General features: G+C 48.0%; 1 protein-coding gene across 1 annotated transcript; it reads right to left on the reverse strand.

Moving 5' to 3' along the window:
* Positions 1 to 2,306: 2,306 nt before the first annotated feature.
* Positions 2,307 to 9,787, reverse strand: LOC306918745 (gap junction Cx32.2 protein-like; the record flags this gene model as incomplete). Its single annotated transcript, XM_079531612.1, has 3 exons — positions 2,307 to 2,467; positions 3,069 to 3,169; positions 9,682 to 9,787. Coding segments are annotated over 3 exons (368 nt in total), but the record flags the coding sequence as incomplete, so codon positions are not given.
* Positions 9,788 to 16,341: the final 6,554 nt, after the last annotated feature.

Consider the following 16,341-nt stretch of genomic DNA (forward strand, 5'->3'; position numbering starts at 1 on the left):
ACACATTATGGACAAACCCTCACCTTGACATGAACACAGAGAATACACACATTATTGACAAACCCACACCTTGACATGAACACAGAGAATACACACATTTATCCATAGACCAACTGTAGCCATATGGAATGGAACAGTAATTAAACCCATCTTTCTTTTTTTCCTTCTAAAATTGCTAAATATAAAGCACCAGTATTAGTATTGATGGAATCGATTATTTGCATTTCAAAAAGGTACCATACAAAGCCAGTGTTCGTCAACAAATTAAAAACTAGACTAAAATGTTATGAAGGGACTAGTGGACAAGAGATCCAGTCATTTTACACTTGGTTGCATGCTGAAAATAGCAGATCTACAAGCTCACAACGTGTTGCGCTGCGACACGTTGTGGGCTTGTAGGCTTGTAGATTCTTGTGATTTTTACTAGTTGACTAGTTTGACTAGTTTAACTACCTATATATATTCTTTATGATATTTGTACATTTAAAAACTGTACATTGGTGACTAGCACCGAAGTCTGACGTCACTTTCAGTAGAGGGCACCAACACACAGGTTCGTGTTTTTTTTTATTTGTATTGAAATCTCCATAGGGCGATTTTATGTCGCTTCATATAAGAACGACCACCCCAGCGTTTCTGTCAGGGGAGTGGCTGTGCGTCGTTAATGATGTCCATTCATATTTGATACAGCCAGTTTCTAGAGAAAATGGAATTAATGTGACCGCAAAAGCCTTGAAACTACATATGAATGCAATGTCGCTGAGCATATCGTCACGCCCAGCTGTCAACATATTGCGTTCCTGAGATTCCTCGTTGACGTAAGCTCAGCTGGTGGTGACTCGACTCGTACTAACCACGATACATTATATATCAATACAATAAAAATAAAAATAAACGTAATTAACGTTCAGTTTCTGTTGTGCGGCTGCGGGCAGAAGCAGCCTACCCGCTGCCTGGAAGTCCCTGCTGCCTCCTGCATTATGTGACATTTAGAAGCGGGTGGTACGGCAGGACGGTTGAGTGACTTCCAAAGTCCAACGCTCCATGCTGCTCAATGTTTTGCCACTCAGTCTAGGTGAGGGGGGCGTGTCCTAGAGGGAGGGGCGTGTCCTAGATGAGGGGGCGTGTACTGGTTGAGGGGGCGTGGCCTGGATGAGGGTGCGTGTCCTAGATCAGGGGGCGTGTCCTAGTGCATACTCTCTATAGTCGACTAGTTGCTTAAAGCCCTACTTCAGGTGGTGCTCTCCGTCTCAGCCTTGTGATTGGTCATCAGGGGGAGGTGTCAGGGGGCGGGGCTCTCCGCCCCAGCCTTGTGATTGGTCATCAGGGGGAGGTTTCAGGGGGCGGGGCTCTCCGCCCCAGCCTTGTGATTGGTCATCAGGGGGAGGTGTCAGGGGGCGGGGCTCTCCGCCCCAGCCTTGTGATTGGTCATCAGGGGGAGGTGTCAGGGGAAGGGGCTCTCCGTCTCAGCCTTGTGATTGGTCATCAGGAGGAGGTGTCAGGGGTTGGGGCTCTCCGTCTCAGCCTTGTGATTGGTCATCAGGGGGAGGTGTCAGGGGGCGGGGCTCTCCGTCTCAGCCTTGTGATTGGTCATCAGGAGGAGGTGTCAGGGGTTGGGGCTCTCCGTCTCAGCCTTGTGATTGGTCATCAGGGGGAGGTGTCAGGGGGCGGGGCTCTCCGTCTCAGCCTTGTGATTGGTCATCAGGAGGAGGTGTCAGGGGGCGGGGCTCTCCGTCTCAGCCTTGTGATTGGTCATCAGGGGGAGGTGTCAGGGGGCGGGGCTCTCCGTCTTAGCCTTGTGATTGGTCATCAGGGGGGAGGTGTCAGGCGGTGCTCTCCGCCCCAGCCTTGTGATTGGTCATCAGGGGGAGGTGTCAGGGGGCGGGGCTCTCCATCTCAGCCTTGTGATTGGTCATCAGGGGGAGGTGTCAGGGGGCGGGGCTCTTTGTCTCAGCCTTGTGATTGGTCATCAGGGGGAGGTGTCAGGGGGTGGGGCTCTCCGTCTCAGCCTTGTGATTGGTCATCAGGGGGAGGTGTCAGGGGGCGGGGCTCTCCGTCTCAGCCTTGTGATTGGTCATCAGGGGGAGGTGTCAGGGGGCGGGGCTCTCCGTCTCAGCCTTGTGATTGGTCATCAGGGGGAGGTGTCAGGGGGCGGGGCTCTCCGTCTCAGCCTTGTGATTGGTCATCAGGGGGAGGTGTCAGGGGTTGGGGCTCTCCGTCTCAGCCTTGTGATTGGTCATCAGGGGGAGGTGTCAGGGGGCGGGGCTCTCCGTCTCAGCCTTGTGATTGGTCATCAGGAGGAGGTGTCAGGCGGTGCTCTCCGCCCCAGGTTTGTGATTGGCCGTCAGGGAGTTGTTGGTGAAGCGGGATTGGAGAGCGATGGAGGAGGGAGGGGCTGATCTCCTCCTCCTGCTCGCGGAGCACAGCAGGTAGAAGATCTCCACCACGTTGAGGAGGAGGGAGACACCTGGTGGAGACATTTAATACTGCAGCTTAGAGGAGACACCTGGTGGACACATTTAATACTGCAGCTTAGAGGAGACACCTGGTGGAGACATTTAATACTGTAGCTTAGAGGAGACACCTGGTGGACACATTTAATACTGCAGCTTAGAGGAAAGGCTTTTTTGACCAGATATGTAACTCTTCACCCCGTTCAAGTACAGGAACCCCTTTTGGTGTTTTAAACATTATGTTATGCTTTAGCTGTTGAAAAATAGCAGATATACAAGCTCATAGCGCGGCACCGAGTGCCGCGCTATGAGCTTGTAGGTCTGCTATTTTTGAATATATATTCTTTCAGAGCTGAACGTTTTTAACTCAAATCTTCCTGGAGGTTACTGGAACATATTTTCAGATGGGGGGGGGGGGGGTCGGCGGCCAATTACAGATAATTCTGGGGGTCCTTGACGTGGAATATTGAGCACCACTGAATTGATACAGAAACATGAGGTATTAACCCTGTGAGAACCACTGATACAGAAACATGAGGTATTTCAGAAAAACTGTCAGGATTTAGAAGACGTTTTTATAGAATTGGCCTCAGGCCTGAATGGGTTCAGACTCACATGAAACGACCAGCATGAAGATGATGAAGATGGTCTTCTCCGTCGGCCGCGACATGTAGCATTCCACCGTAAAGGGACAGGGGGCCCTCGAGCACACGATGCTGCAGGGAGGGAGGGGCCACACGTTAGTTAGAGAGATGACCGTGAACCCAGTCAGTACCATCTGGACTCTACAGAGTAACAGAACCCAGTCAGTACCATCTGGACTCTGCAGAGTAACAGAACCCAGTCAGTACCATCTGGACTCTACAGAGTAACAGAACCCAGTCAGTACCATCTGGATTCTACAGAGTAACAGAACCCAGTCAGTACCATCTGGACTCTACAGAGTAAGAGAACCCAGTCAGTACCATCTGGACTCTGCAGAGTAACAGAACCCAGTCAGTACCATCTGGACTCTACAGAGTAACAGAACCCAGTCAGTACCATCTGGACTCTGCAGAGTAACAGAACCCAGTCAGTACCATCTGGACTCTACAGAGTAACATAACCCAGTCAGTACCATCTGGACTCTACAGAGTAACAGTGAACCCAGTCAGTACCATCTGGACTCTGCAGAGTAACAGAACCCAGTCAGTACCATCTGGACTCTACAGAGTAACAGAACCCAGTCAGTACCATCTGGACTCTACAGAGTAACAGAACCCAGTCAGTACCATCTGGACTCTACAGAGTAACAGAACCCAGTCAGTACCATCTGGACTCTACAGGGTAACAGAACCCAGTCAGTACCATCTGGATTCTACAGAGTAACAGAACCCAGTCAGTACCATCTGGACTCTACAGAGTAACAGTGAACCCAGTCAGTACCATCTGGATTCTACAGAGTAACAGAACCCAGTCAGTACCATCTGGACTCTACAGAGTAACAGAACCCAGTCAGTACCATCTGGACTCTACAGAGTAACAGTGAACCCAGTCAGTACCATCTGGACTCTACAGAGTAACAGAACCCAGTCAGTACCATCTTTACTCTACAGAGTAACAGAACCCAGTCAGTACCATCTGGACTCTACAGAGTAACAGAACCCAGTCAGTACCATCTGGACTCTACAGAGTAACAGAACCCAGTCAGTACCATCTGGACTCTACAGAGTAACAGTGAACCCAGTCAGTACCATCTGGACTCTACAGAGTAACAGAACCCAGTCAGTACCATCTGGACTCTACAGAGTAACAGAACCCAGTCAGTACCATCTGGACTCTACAGAGTAACAGAACCCAGTCAGTACCATCTGGACTCTGCAGAGTAACAGAACCCAGTCAGTACCATCTGGACTCTACAGAGTAACAGTGAACCCAGTCAGTACCATCTGGACTCTACAGAGTAACAGAACCCAGTCAGTACCATCTGGACTCTACAGAGTAACAGAACCCAGTCAGTACCATCTGGACTCTACAGAGTAACAGAACCCAGTCAGTACCATCTGGACTCTACAGAGTAACAGAACCCAGTCAGTACCATCTGGACTCTACAGAGTAACAGAACCCAGTCAGTACCATCTGGACTCTACAGGGTAACAGTGAACCCAGTCAGTACCATCTGGACTCTACAGAGTAACAGAACCCAGTCAGTACCATCTGGACTCTACAGAGTAACAGAACCCAGTCAGTACCATCTGGACTCTACAGAGTAACAGTGAACCCAGTCAGTACCATCTGGACTCTACAGAGTAACAGAACCCAGTCAGTACCATCTGGACTCTACAGAGTAACAGAACCCAGTCAGTACCATCTGGACTCTACAGAGTAACAGAACCCAGTCAGTACCATCTGGACTCTACAGAGTAACAGTGAACCCAGTCAGTACCATCTGGACTCTACAGAGTAACAGAACCCAGTCAGTACCATCTGGACTCTACAGAGTAACAGAACCCAGTCAGTACCATCTGGACTCTACAGAGTAACAGAACCCAGTCAGCACCATCTGGACTCTACAGAGTAACATAACCCAGTCAGTACCATCTGGACTCTACAGAGTAACATAACCCAGTCAGTACCATCTGGACTCTACAGAGTAACAGTGAACCCAGTCAGTACCATCTGGACTCTACAGAGTAACAGAACCCAGTCAGTACCATCTGGACTCTACAGAGTAACAGTGAACCCAGTCAGTACCATCTGGACTCTACAGAGTAACAGAACCCAGTCAGTACCATCTGGACTCTACAGAGTAACAGTGAACCCAGTCAGTACCATCTGGACTCTGCAGAGTAACAGAACCCAGTCAGTACCATCTGGACTCTACAGAGTAACAGAACCCAGTCAGTACCATCTGGACTCTACAGAGTAACAGAACCCAGTCAGTACCATCTGGACTCTACAGAGTAACAGAACCCAGTCAGTACCATCTGGACTCTACAGAGTAACAGTGAACCCAGTCAGTACCATCTGGACTCTACAGAGTAACAGTGAACCCAGTCAGTACCATCTGGACTCTACAGAGTAACAGAACCCAGTCAGTACCATCTGGACTATACAGAGTAACAGTGAACCCAGTCAGTACCATCTGGACTCTACAGAGTAACAGAACCCAGTCAGTACCATCTGGACTCTACAGAGTAACAGAACCCAGTCAGTACCATCTGGACTCTACAGAGTAACAGTGAACCCAGTCAGTACCATCTGGACTCTACAGAGTAACAGTGAACCCAGTCAGTACCATCTGGATTCTACAGAGTAACAGTGAACCCAGTCAGTACAATCTGGACTCTACAGAGTAACATAACCCAGTCAGTACCATCTGGACTCTACAGAGTAACAGAACCCAGTCAGTACCATCTGGACTCTACAGAGTAACAGTGAACCCAGTCAGTACCATCTGGACTCTACAGAGTAACATAACCCAGTCAGTACCATCTGGACTCTACAGAGTAACATAACCCAGTCAGTACAATCTGGACTCTACAGAGTAACATAACCCAGTCAGTACCATCTGGACTCTACAGAGTAACATAACCCAGTCAGTACCATCTGGACTCTACAGGGTAACAGAACCCAGTCAGTACCATCTGGACTCTACAGAGTAACAGAACCCAGTCAGTACCATCTGGACTCTAGAGAGTAACAGAACCCAGTCAGTACCATCTGGACTCTACAGAGTAACAGTGAACCCAGTCAGTACAATCTGGACTCTACAGAGTAACATAACCCAGTCAGTACCATCTGGACTCTACAGAGTAACATAACCCAGTCAGTACCATCTGGACTCTACAGAGTAACAGAACCCAGTCAGCACCATCTGGACTCTACAGAGTAACATAACCCAGTCAGTACCATCTGGACTCTACAGAGTAACAGAACCCAGTCAGTACCATCTGGACTCTACAGAGTAACAGAACCCAGTCAGTACCATCTGGACTCTACAGAGTAACAGAACCCAGTCAGTACCATCTGGACTCTACAGAGTAACAGAACCCAGTCAGTACCATCTGGACTCTGCAGAGTAAGAGAACCCAGTCAGTACCATCTGGACTCTACAGAGTAACATAACCCAGTCAGTACCATCTGGACTCTACAGGGTAACAGAACCCAGTCAGTACCATCTGGACTCTACAGAGTAACATAACCCAGTCAGTACCATCTGGACTCTACAGGGTAACAGAACCCAGTCAGTACCATCTGGACTCTACAGAGTAACAGAACCCAGTCAGTACCATCTGGACTCTACAGAGTAACAGAACCCAGTCAGTACCATCTGGACTCTGCAGAGTAAGAGAACCCAGTCAGTACCATCTGGACTCTACAGAGTAACAGAACCCAGTCAGTACCATCTGGACTCTACAGAGTAACAGTGAACCCAGTCAGTACCATCTGGACTCTACAGAGTAACAGAACCCAGTCAGCACCATCTGGACTCTACAGAGTAACAGAACCCAGTCAGTACCATCTGGACTCTACAGAGTAACAGAACCCAGTCAGCACCATCTGGACTCTACAGAGTAACAGAACCCAGTCAGTACCATCTGGACTCTACAGAGTAACAGAACCCAGTCAGTACCATCTGGACTCTACAGAGTAACAGAACCCAGTCAGTACCATCTGGACTCTACAGAGTAACAGAACCCAGTCAGTACCATCTGGACTCTACAGAGTAACATAACCCAGTCAGTACCATCTGGACTCTACAGAGTAACATAACCCAGTCAGTACCATCTGGACTCTACAGAGTAACAGAACCCAGTCAGTACCATCTGGACTCTACAGAGTAACAGAACCCAGTCAGTACCATCTGGACTCTACAGAGTAACAGAACCCAGTCAGTACCATCTGGACTCTGCAGAGTAACAGAACCCAGTCAGTACCATCTGGACTCTACAGAGTAACAGAACCCAGTCAGTACCATCTGGACTCTACAGAGTAACAGAACCCAGTCAGTACCATCTGGACTCTACAGAGTAACAGTGAACCCAGTCAGTACAATCTGGACTCTACAGAGTAACAGTGAACCCAGTCAGTACCATCTGGACTCTACAGAGTAACAGAACCCAGTCAGTACCATCTGGACTCTACAGAGTAACAGAACCCAGTCAGTACCATCTGGACTCTACAGAGTAACAGAACCCAGTCAGTACCATCGGGACTCTACAGAGTAACAGAACCCAGTCAGTACCATCTGGACTCTACAGAGTAACATAACCCAGTCAGTACCATCTGGACTCTACAGAGTAACAGAACCCAGTCAGTACCATCTGGACTCTACAGAGTAACAGTGAACCCAGTCAGTACCATCTGGACTCTACAGAGTAACAGAACCCAGTCAGTACCATCTGGACTCTACAGAGTAACAGAACCCAGTCAGTACCATCTGGACTCTACAGAGTAACAGTGAACCCAGTCAGTACCATCTGGACTCTACAGAGTAACAGAACCCAGTCAGTACCATCTGGACTCTACAGAGTAACAGAACCCAGTCAGTACCATCTGGACTCTACAGAGTAACAGAACCCAGTCAGTACCATCTGGACTCTACAGAGTAACAGAACCCAGTCAGTACCATCTGGACTCTACAGAGTAACAGAACCCAGTCAGTACCATCTGCATAATAGATAAATACACAAACTTTTTAACCTTGATTAATCTCACTGCAATCCTGGAGTTAATCTCGATTAATCTCGATTCAAATGGTTAATTTGAACTCTGCCGAAGGCATTAAAATATGTGCGCTAACTAAATAATGAGCAGCAGTAAGTCCTTGTGAACGCAGCACGTTAACGCAGCACGTTAACGCCCATAACGGCCCAGCAGTCCTTTTTATTATTATGAACAAATTCAATTTTTTTTTCATGGAGGCCCGGCCCTAATACGCGGGGTCGGGTCGGGCCTGGACGGGTTCGGGTACCGTGGGTCCATGATGTATACATACAGTACACTACATGAATGTACCATGGGTCCATGATGTATACATACAGCCCACTACATGAATGTACCATGGGTCCATGATGTATACATACAGCCCACTACATGAATGTACCATGGGTCCATGATGTATACATACAGCCCACTACATGAATGTACCATGGGTCCATGATGTATACATACAGCCCACTACATGAATGTACCATGGGTCCATGATGTATACATACAGCCCACTACATGAATGTACCATGGGTCCATGATGTATACATACAGCCCACTACATGAATGTACCATGGGTCCATGATGTATACATACAGCCCACTACATGAATGTACCATGGGTCCATGATGTATACATACAGCCCACTACATGAATGTACCATGGGTCCATGATGTATACATACAGCCCACTACATGAATGTACCATGGGTCCATGATGTATACATACAGTACACTACATGAATGTACCATGGGTCCATGATGTATACATACAGCCCACTACATGAATGTACCATGGGTCCATGATGTATACATACAGCCCACTACATGAATGTACCATGGGTCCATGATGTATACATACAGCCCACTACATGAATGTACCGTGGGTCCATGATGTATACATACAGCCCACTACATGAATGTACCATGGGTCCATGATGTATACATACAGCCCACTACATGAATGTACCATGGGTCCATGATGTATACATACAGTAGTACTATGAATACAGTAGTTGCGAATGCAGTGAGCACTAACTATAGAAGCAGGCCAAAACTGTGTCACGCTGTAACACCACCGGCCCGCCACCAGAGGGCACAGCTGTAACACACACACACACACACACACACAACTTAACTTAGAAAAAACTTAAAAAGAAAAAACTTTCAAAAAAAAACTTAAAACCTTAAAGAAAACTTAAAGAAAAAACTTTAAAACATAAAAAAGAGAACTAAAAAACAACATTAAAAAAGTACGTAATTTATTCTAATTGTTGTTATTGCAATTTACGAGCTGCGTTCGCTTCCCGCGTTCGCGTGTCTTACTTGTACTATGAATACAGTAGTAGTATGAATACAGTAGTACTATGAATACAGTAGTACTATGAATACAGTAGTAGTATGAATACAGTAGTAGTATGAATACAGTAGTAGTATGAATACAGTAGTAGTATGAATACAGTAGTACTATGAATACAGTAGTAGTATGAATACAGTAGTAGTATGAATACAGTAGTAGTATTTTATAAAAACCGTACCGTGGGTCCATGATGAAGCCGTACAGATAGTACTGTCCTACGATGAACGCTACCTCTAGGACGATCCGGAAGAATATGGTGGCCATGTAGCTCCCCAAGAGGTCACCTAAAAACACAGGACACAGTGTGAGGTGTAACACCCTGCTATAGGAGGTCACCTAGAAACACAGGACACAGTGTGAGGTGTAACACCCTATAGGAGGTCACCTATAGAAACACAGGACACAGTGTGAGGTGTAACACCCTATAGGAGGTCACCTATAGAAACACAGGACACAGTGTGAGGTGTAACACCCTATAGGAGGTCACCTATAGAAACACAGGACACAGTGTGAGGTGTAACACCCTATAGGAGGTCACCTATAGAAACACAGGACACAGTGTGAGGTGTAACACCCTATAGGAGGTCACCTAGAAACACAGGACACAGTGTGAGGTGTAACACCCTGCTATAGGAGGTCACCTATAGAAACACAGGACACAGTGTGAGGTGTAACACCCTATAGGAGGTCACCTATAGAAACACAGGACACAGTGTGAGGTGTAACACCCTGTAGGAGGTCACCTATAGAAACACAGGACACAGTGTGAGGTGTAACACCCTATAGGAGGTCACCTATAGAAACACAGGACACAGTGTGAGGTGTAACACCCTATAGGAGGTCACCTAGAAACACAGGACACAGTGTGAGGCGTAACACCCTGTAGGAGGTCACCTATAGAAACACAGGACACAGTGTGAGGTGTAACACCCTGTAGGAGGTCACCTAGAAACACAGGACACAGTGTGAGGTGTAACACCCTATAGGAGGTCACCTAGAAACACAGGACACAGTGTGAGGTGTAACACCCTGTAGGAGGTCACCTAGAAACACAGGACACAGTGTGAGGTGTAACACCCTATAGGAGGTCACCTAGAAACACAGGACACAGTGTGAGGTGTAACACCCTATAGGAGGTCACCTAGAAACACAGGACACAGTGTGAGGCGTAACACCCTGTAGGAGGTCACCTATAGAAACACAGGACACAGTGTGAGGTGTAACACCCTATAGGAGGTCACCTATAGAAACACAGGACACAGTGTGAGGTGTAACACCCTGTAGGAGGTCACCTATAGAAACACAGGACACAGTGTGAGGTGTAACACCCTATAGGAGGTCACCTAGAAACACAGGACACAGTGTGAGGTGTAACACCCTGCTATAGGAGGTCACCTAGAAACACAGGACACAGTGTGAGGTGTAACACCCTGCTATAGGAGGTCACCTATAGAAACACAGGACACAGTGTGAGGTGTAACACCCTGTAGGAGGTCACCTATAGAAACACAGGACACAGTGTGAGGTGTAACACCCTATAGGAGGTCACCTAGAAACACAGGACACAGTGTGAGGTGTAACACCCTATAGGAGGTCACCTAGAAACACAGGACACAGTGTGAGGTGTAACACCCTGTAGGAGGTCACCTAGAAACACAGGACACAGTGTGAGGTGTAACACCCTATAGGAGGTCACCTAGAAACACAGGACACAGTGTGAGGCGTAACACCCTGTAGGAGGTCACCTATAGAAACACAGGACACAGTGTGAGGTGTAACACCCTATAGGAGGTCACCTATAGAAACACAGGACACAGTGTGAGGTGTAACACCCTGTAGGAGGTCACCTATAGAAACACAGGACACAGTGTGAGGTGTAACACCCTATAGGAGGTCACCTAGAAACACAGGACACAGTGTGAGGTGTAAACACCCTGCTATAGGAGGTCACCTAGAAACACAGGACACAGTGTGAGGTGTAACACCCTGCTATAGGAGGTCACCTAGAAACACAGGACACAGTGTGAGGTGTAACACCCTGCTATAGGAGGTCACCTAGAAACACAGGACACAGTGTGAGGTGTAACACCCTGCTATAGGAGGTCACCTAGAAACACAGGACACAGTGTGAGGTGTAACACCCTATAGGAGGTCACCTATAGAAACACAGGGACACAGTGTGAGGTGTAACACCCTGCTATAGGAGGTCACCTAGAAACACAGGACACAGTGTGAGGTGTAACACCCTATAGGAGGTCACCTATAGAAACACAGGACACAGTGTGAGGTGTAACACCCTATAGGAGGTCACCTAGAAACACAGGACACAGTGTGAGGTGTAACACCCTATAGGAGGTCACCTATAGAAACACAGGACACAGTGTGAGGTGTAACACCCTGTAGGAGGTCACCTATAGAAACACAGGACACAGTGTGAGGTGTAACACCCTATAGGAGGTCACCTATAGAAACACAGGACACAGTGTGAGGTGTAACACCCTGCTATAGGAGGTCACCTAGAAACACAGGACACAGTGTGAGGTGTAACACCCTGTAGGAGGTCACCTATAGAAACACAGGACACAGTGTGAGGTGTAACACCCTATAGGAGGTCACCTAGAAACACAGGACACAGTGTGAGGTGTAACACCCTGTAGGAGGTCACCTATAGAAACACAGGACACAGTGTGAGGTGTAACACCCTATAGGAGGTCACCTAGAAACACAGGACACAGTGTGAGGTGTAACACCCTATAGGAGGTCACCTATAGAAACACAGGACACAGTGTGAGGTGTAACACCCTGTAGGAGGTCACCTAGAAACACAGGACACAGTGTGAGGTGTAACACCCTGCTATAGGAGGTCACCTATAGAAACACAGGACACAGTGTGAGGTGTAACACCCTATAGGAGGTCACCTAGAAACACAGGACACAGTGTGAGGTGTAACACCCTGTAGGAGGTCACCTATAGAAACACAGGACACAGTGTGAGGTGTAACACCCTATAGGAGGTCACCTATAGAAACACAGGACACAGTGTGAGGTGTAACACCCTGTAGGAGGTCACCTATAGAAACACAGGACACAGTGTGAGGTGTAACACCCTGTAGGAGGTCACCTAGAAACACAGGACACAGTGTGAGGTGTAACACCCTGCTATAGGAGGTCACCTAGAAACACAGGACACAGTGTGAGGTGTAACACCCTATAGGAGGTCACCTATAGAAACACAGGACACAGTGTGAGGTGTAACACCCTGTAGGAGGTCACCTAGAAACACAGGACACAGTGTGAGGTGTAACACCCTGCTATAGGAGGTCACCTATAGAAACACAGGACACAGTGTGAGGTGTAACACCCTGTAGGAGGTCACCTATAGAAACACAGGACACAGTGTGAGGTGTAACACCCTATAGGAGGTCACCTATAGAAACACAGGACACAGTGTGAGGTGTAACACCCTATAGGAGGTCACCTAGAAACACAGGACACAGTGTGAGGTGTAACACCCTATAGGAGGTCACCTAGAAACACAGGACACAGTGTGAGGTGTAACACCCTGTAGGAGGTCACCTAGAAACACAGGACACAGTGTGAGGTGTAACACCCTATAGGAGGTCACCTATAGAAACACAGGACACAGTGTGAGGTGTAACACCCTGTAGGAGGTCACCTATAGAAACACAGGACACAGTGTGAGGTGTAACACCCTATAGGAGGTCACCTATAGAAACACAGGACACAGTGTGAGGTGTAACACCCTGTAGGAGGTCACCTATAGAAACACAGGACACAGTGTGAGGTGTAACACCCTATAGGAGGTCACCTATAGAAACACAGGACACAGTGTGAGGTGTAACACCCTGTAGTAGGTCACCTATAGAAACACAGGACACAGTGTGAGGTGTAACACCCTGCTATAGGAGGTCACCTATAGAAACACAGGACACAGTGTGAGGTGTAACACCCTATAGGAGGTCACCTATAGAAACACAGGACACAGTGTGAGGTGTAACACCCTATAGGAGGTCACCTAGAAACACAGGACACAGTGTGAGGTGTAACACCCTATAGGAGGTCACCTATAGAAACACAGGACACAGTGTGAGGTGTAACACCCTGTAGGAGGTCACCTAGAAACACAGGACACAGTGTGAGGTGTAACACCCTATAGGAGGTCACCTATAGAAACACAGGACACAGTGTGAGGTGTAACACCCTGTAGGAGGTCACCTATAGAAACACAGGACACAGTGTGAGGTGTAACACCCTATAGGAGGTCACCTATAGAAACACAGGACACAGTGTGAGGTGTAACACCCTATAGGAGGTCACCTATAGAAACACAGGACACAGTGTGAGGTGTAACACCCTGTAGGAGGTCACCTATAGAAACACAGGACACAGTGTGAGGTGTAACACCCTATAGGAGGTCACCTATAGAAACACAGGACAGAGTGTGAGGTGTAACACCCTGTAGGAGGTCACCTATAGAAACACAGGACACAGTGTGAGGTGTAACACCCTATAGGAGGTCACCTATAGAAACACAGGACACAGTGTGAGGTGTAACACCCTATAGGAGGTCACCTATAGAAACACAGGACACAGTGTGAGGTGTAACACCCTATAGGAGGTCACCTATAGAAACACAGGACACAGTGTGAGGTGTAACACCCTGTAGGAGGTCACCTAGAAACACAGGACACAGTGTGAGGTGTAACACCCTATAGGAGGTCACCTATAGAAACACAGGACACAGTGTGAGGTGTAACACCCTGTAGGAGGTCACCTAGAAACACAGGACACAGTGTGAGGTGTAACACCCTGTAGGAGGTCACCTAGAAACACAGGACACAGTGTGAGGTGTAACACCCTATAGGAGGTCACCTATAGAAACACAGGACACAGTGTGAGGTGTAACACCCTATAGGAGGTCACCTAGAAACACAGGACACAGTGTGAGGTGTAACACCCTGTAGGAGGTCACCTAGAAACACAGGACACAGTGTGAGGTGTAACACCCTATAGGAGGTCACCTATAGAAACACAGGACACAGTGTGAGGCGTAACACCCTATAGGAGGTCACCTAGAAACACAGGACACAGTGTGAGGTGTAACACCCTATAGGAGGTCACCTAGAAACACAGGACACAGTGTGAGGTGTAACACCCTGCTATAGGAGGTCACCTAGAAACACAGGACACAGTGTGAGGTGTAACACCCTGCTATAGGAGGTCACCTATAGAAACACAGGACACAGTGTGAGGTGTAACACCCTATAGGAGGTCACCTAGAAACACAGGACACAGTGTGAGGTGTAACACCCTGCTATAGGAGGTCACCTAGAAACACAGGACACAGTGTGAGGTGTAACACCCTGCTATAGGAGGTCACCTATAGAAACACAGGACACAGTGTGAGGTGTAACACCCTGTAGGAGGTCACCTAGAAACACAGGACACAGTGTGAGGTGTAACACCCTGCTATAGGAGGTCACCTATAGAAACACAGGACACAGTGTGAGGTGTAACACCCTGTAGGAGGTCACCTATAGAAACACAGGACACAGTGTGAGGTGTAACACCCTATAGGAGGTCACCTAGAAACACAGGACACAGTGTGAGGTGTAACACCCTATAGGAGGTCACCTAGAAACACAGGACACAGTGTGAGGTGTAACACCCTATAGGAGGTCACCTAGAAACACAGGACACAGTGTGAGGTGTAACACCCTATAGGAGGTCACCTATAGAAACACAGGACACAGTGTGAGGCGTAACACCCTGTAGGAGGTCACCTTTAGAAACACAGGACACAGTGTGAGGCGTAACACCCTATAGGAGGTCACCTATAGAAACACAGGACACAGTGTGAGGTGTAACACCCTATAGGAGGTCACCTATAGAAACACAGGACACAGTGTGAGGTGTAACACCCTGTAGGAGGTCACCTATAGAAACACAGGACACAGTGTGAGGTGTAACACCCTGCTATAGGAGGTCACCTAGAAACACAGGACACAGTGTGAGGTGTAACACCCTATAGGAGGTCACCTAGAAACACAGGACACAGTGTGAGGTGTAACACCCTGCTATAGGAGGTCACCTAGAAACACAGGACACAGTGTGAGGTGTAACACCCTGTAGGAGGTCACCTATAGAAACACAGGACACAGTGTGAGGTGTAACACCCTGTAGGAGGTCACCTAGAAACACAGGACACAGTGTGAGGTGTAACACCCTGTAGGAGGTCACCTATAGAAACACAGGACACAGTGTGAGGTGTAACACCCTGTAGGAGGTCACCTAGAAACACAGGACACAGTGTGAGGTGTAACACCCTGCTATAGGAGGTCACCTAGAAACACAGGACACAGTGTGAGGTGTAACACCCTGCTATAGGAGGTCACCTAGAAACACAGGACACAGTGTGAGGTGTAACACCCTGCTATAGGAGGTCACCTAGAAACACAGGACACAGTGTGAGGTGTAACACCCTATAGGAGGTCACCTATAGAAACACAGGACACAGTGTGAGGTGTAACACCCTGCTATAGGAGGTCACCTAGAAACACAGGACACAGTGTGAGGTGTAACACCCTATAGGAGGTCACCTATAGAAACACAGGACACAGTGTGAGGTGTAACACCCTATAGGAGGTCACCTATAGAAACACAGGACACAGTGTGAGGTGTAACACCCTATAGGAGGTCACCTATAGAAACACAGGACACAGTGTGAGGTGTAACACCCTATAGGAGGTCACCTATAGAAACACAGGACACAGTGTGAGGTGTAACACCCTATAGGAGGTCACCTATAGAAACACAG

Source organism: Electrona antarctica (assembly GCF_951216825.1).
Source record: "Electrona antarctica genome assembly, contig: scaffold_320, whole genome shotgun sequence".
In the NCBI taxonomy this organism is placed as follows: domain Eukaryota; kingdom Metazoa; phylum Chordata; class Actinopteri; order Myctophiformes; family Myctophidae; genus Electrona; species Electrona antarctica.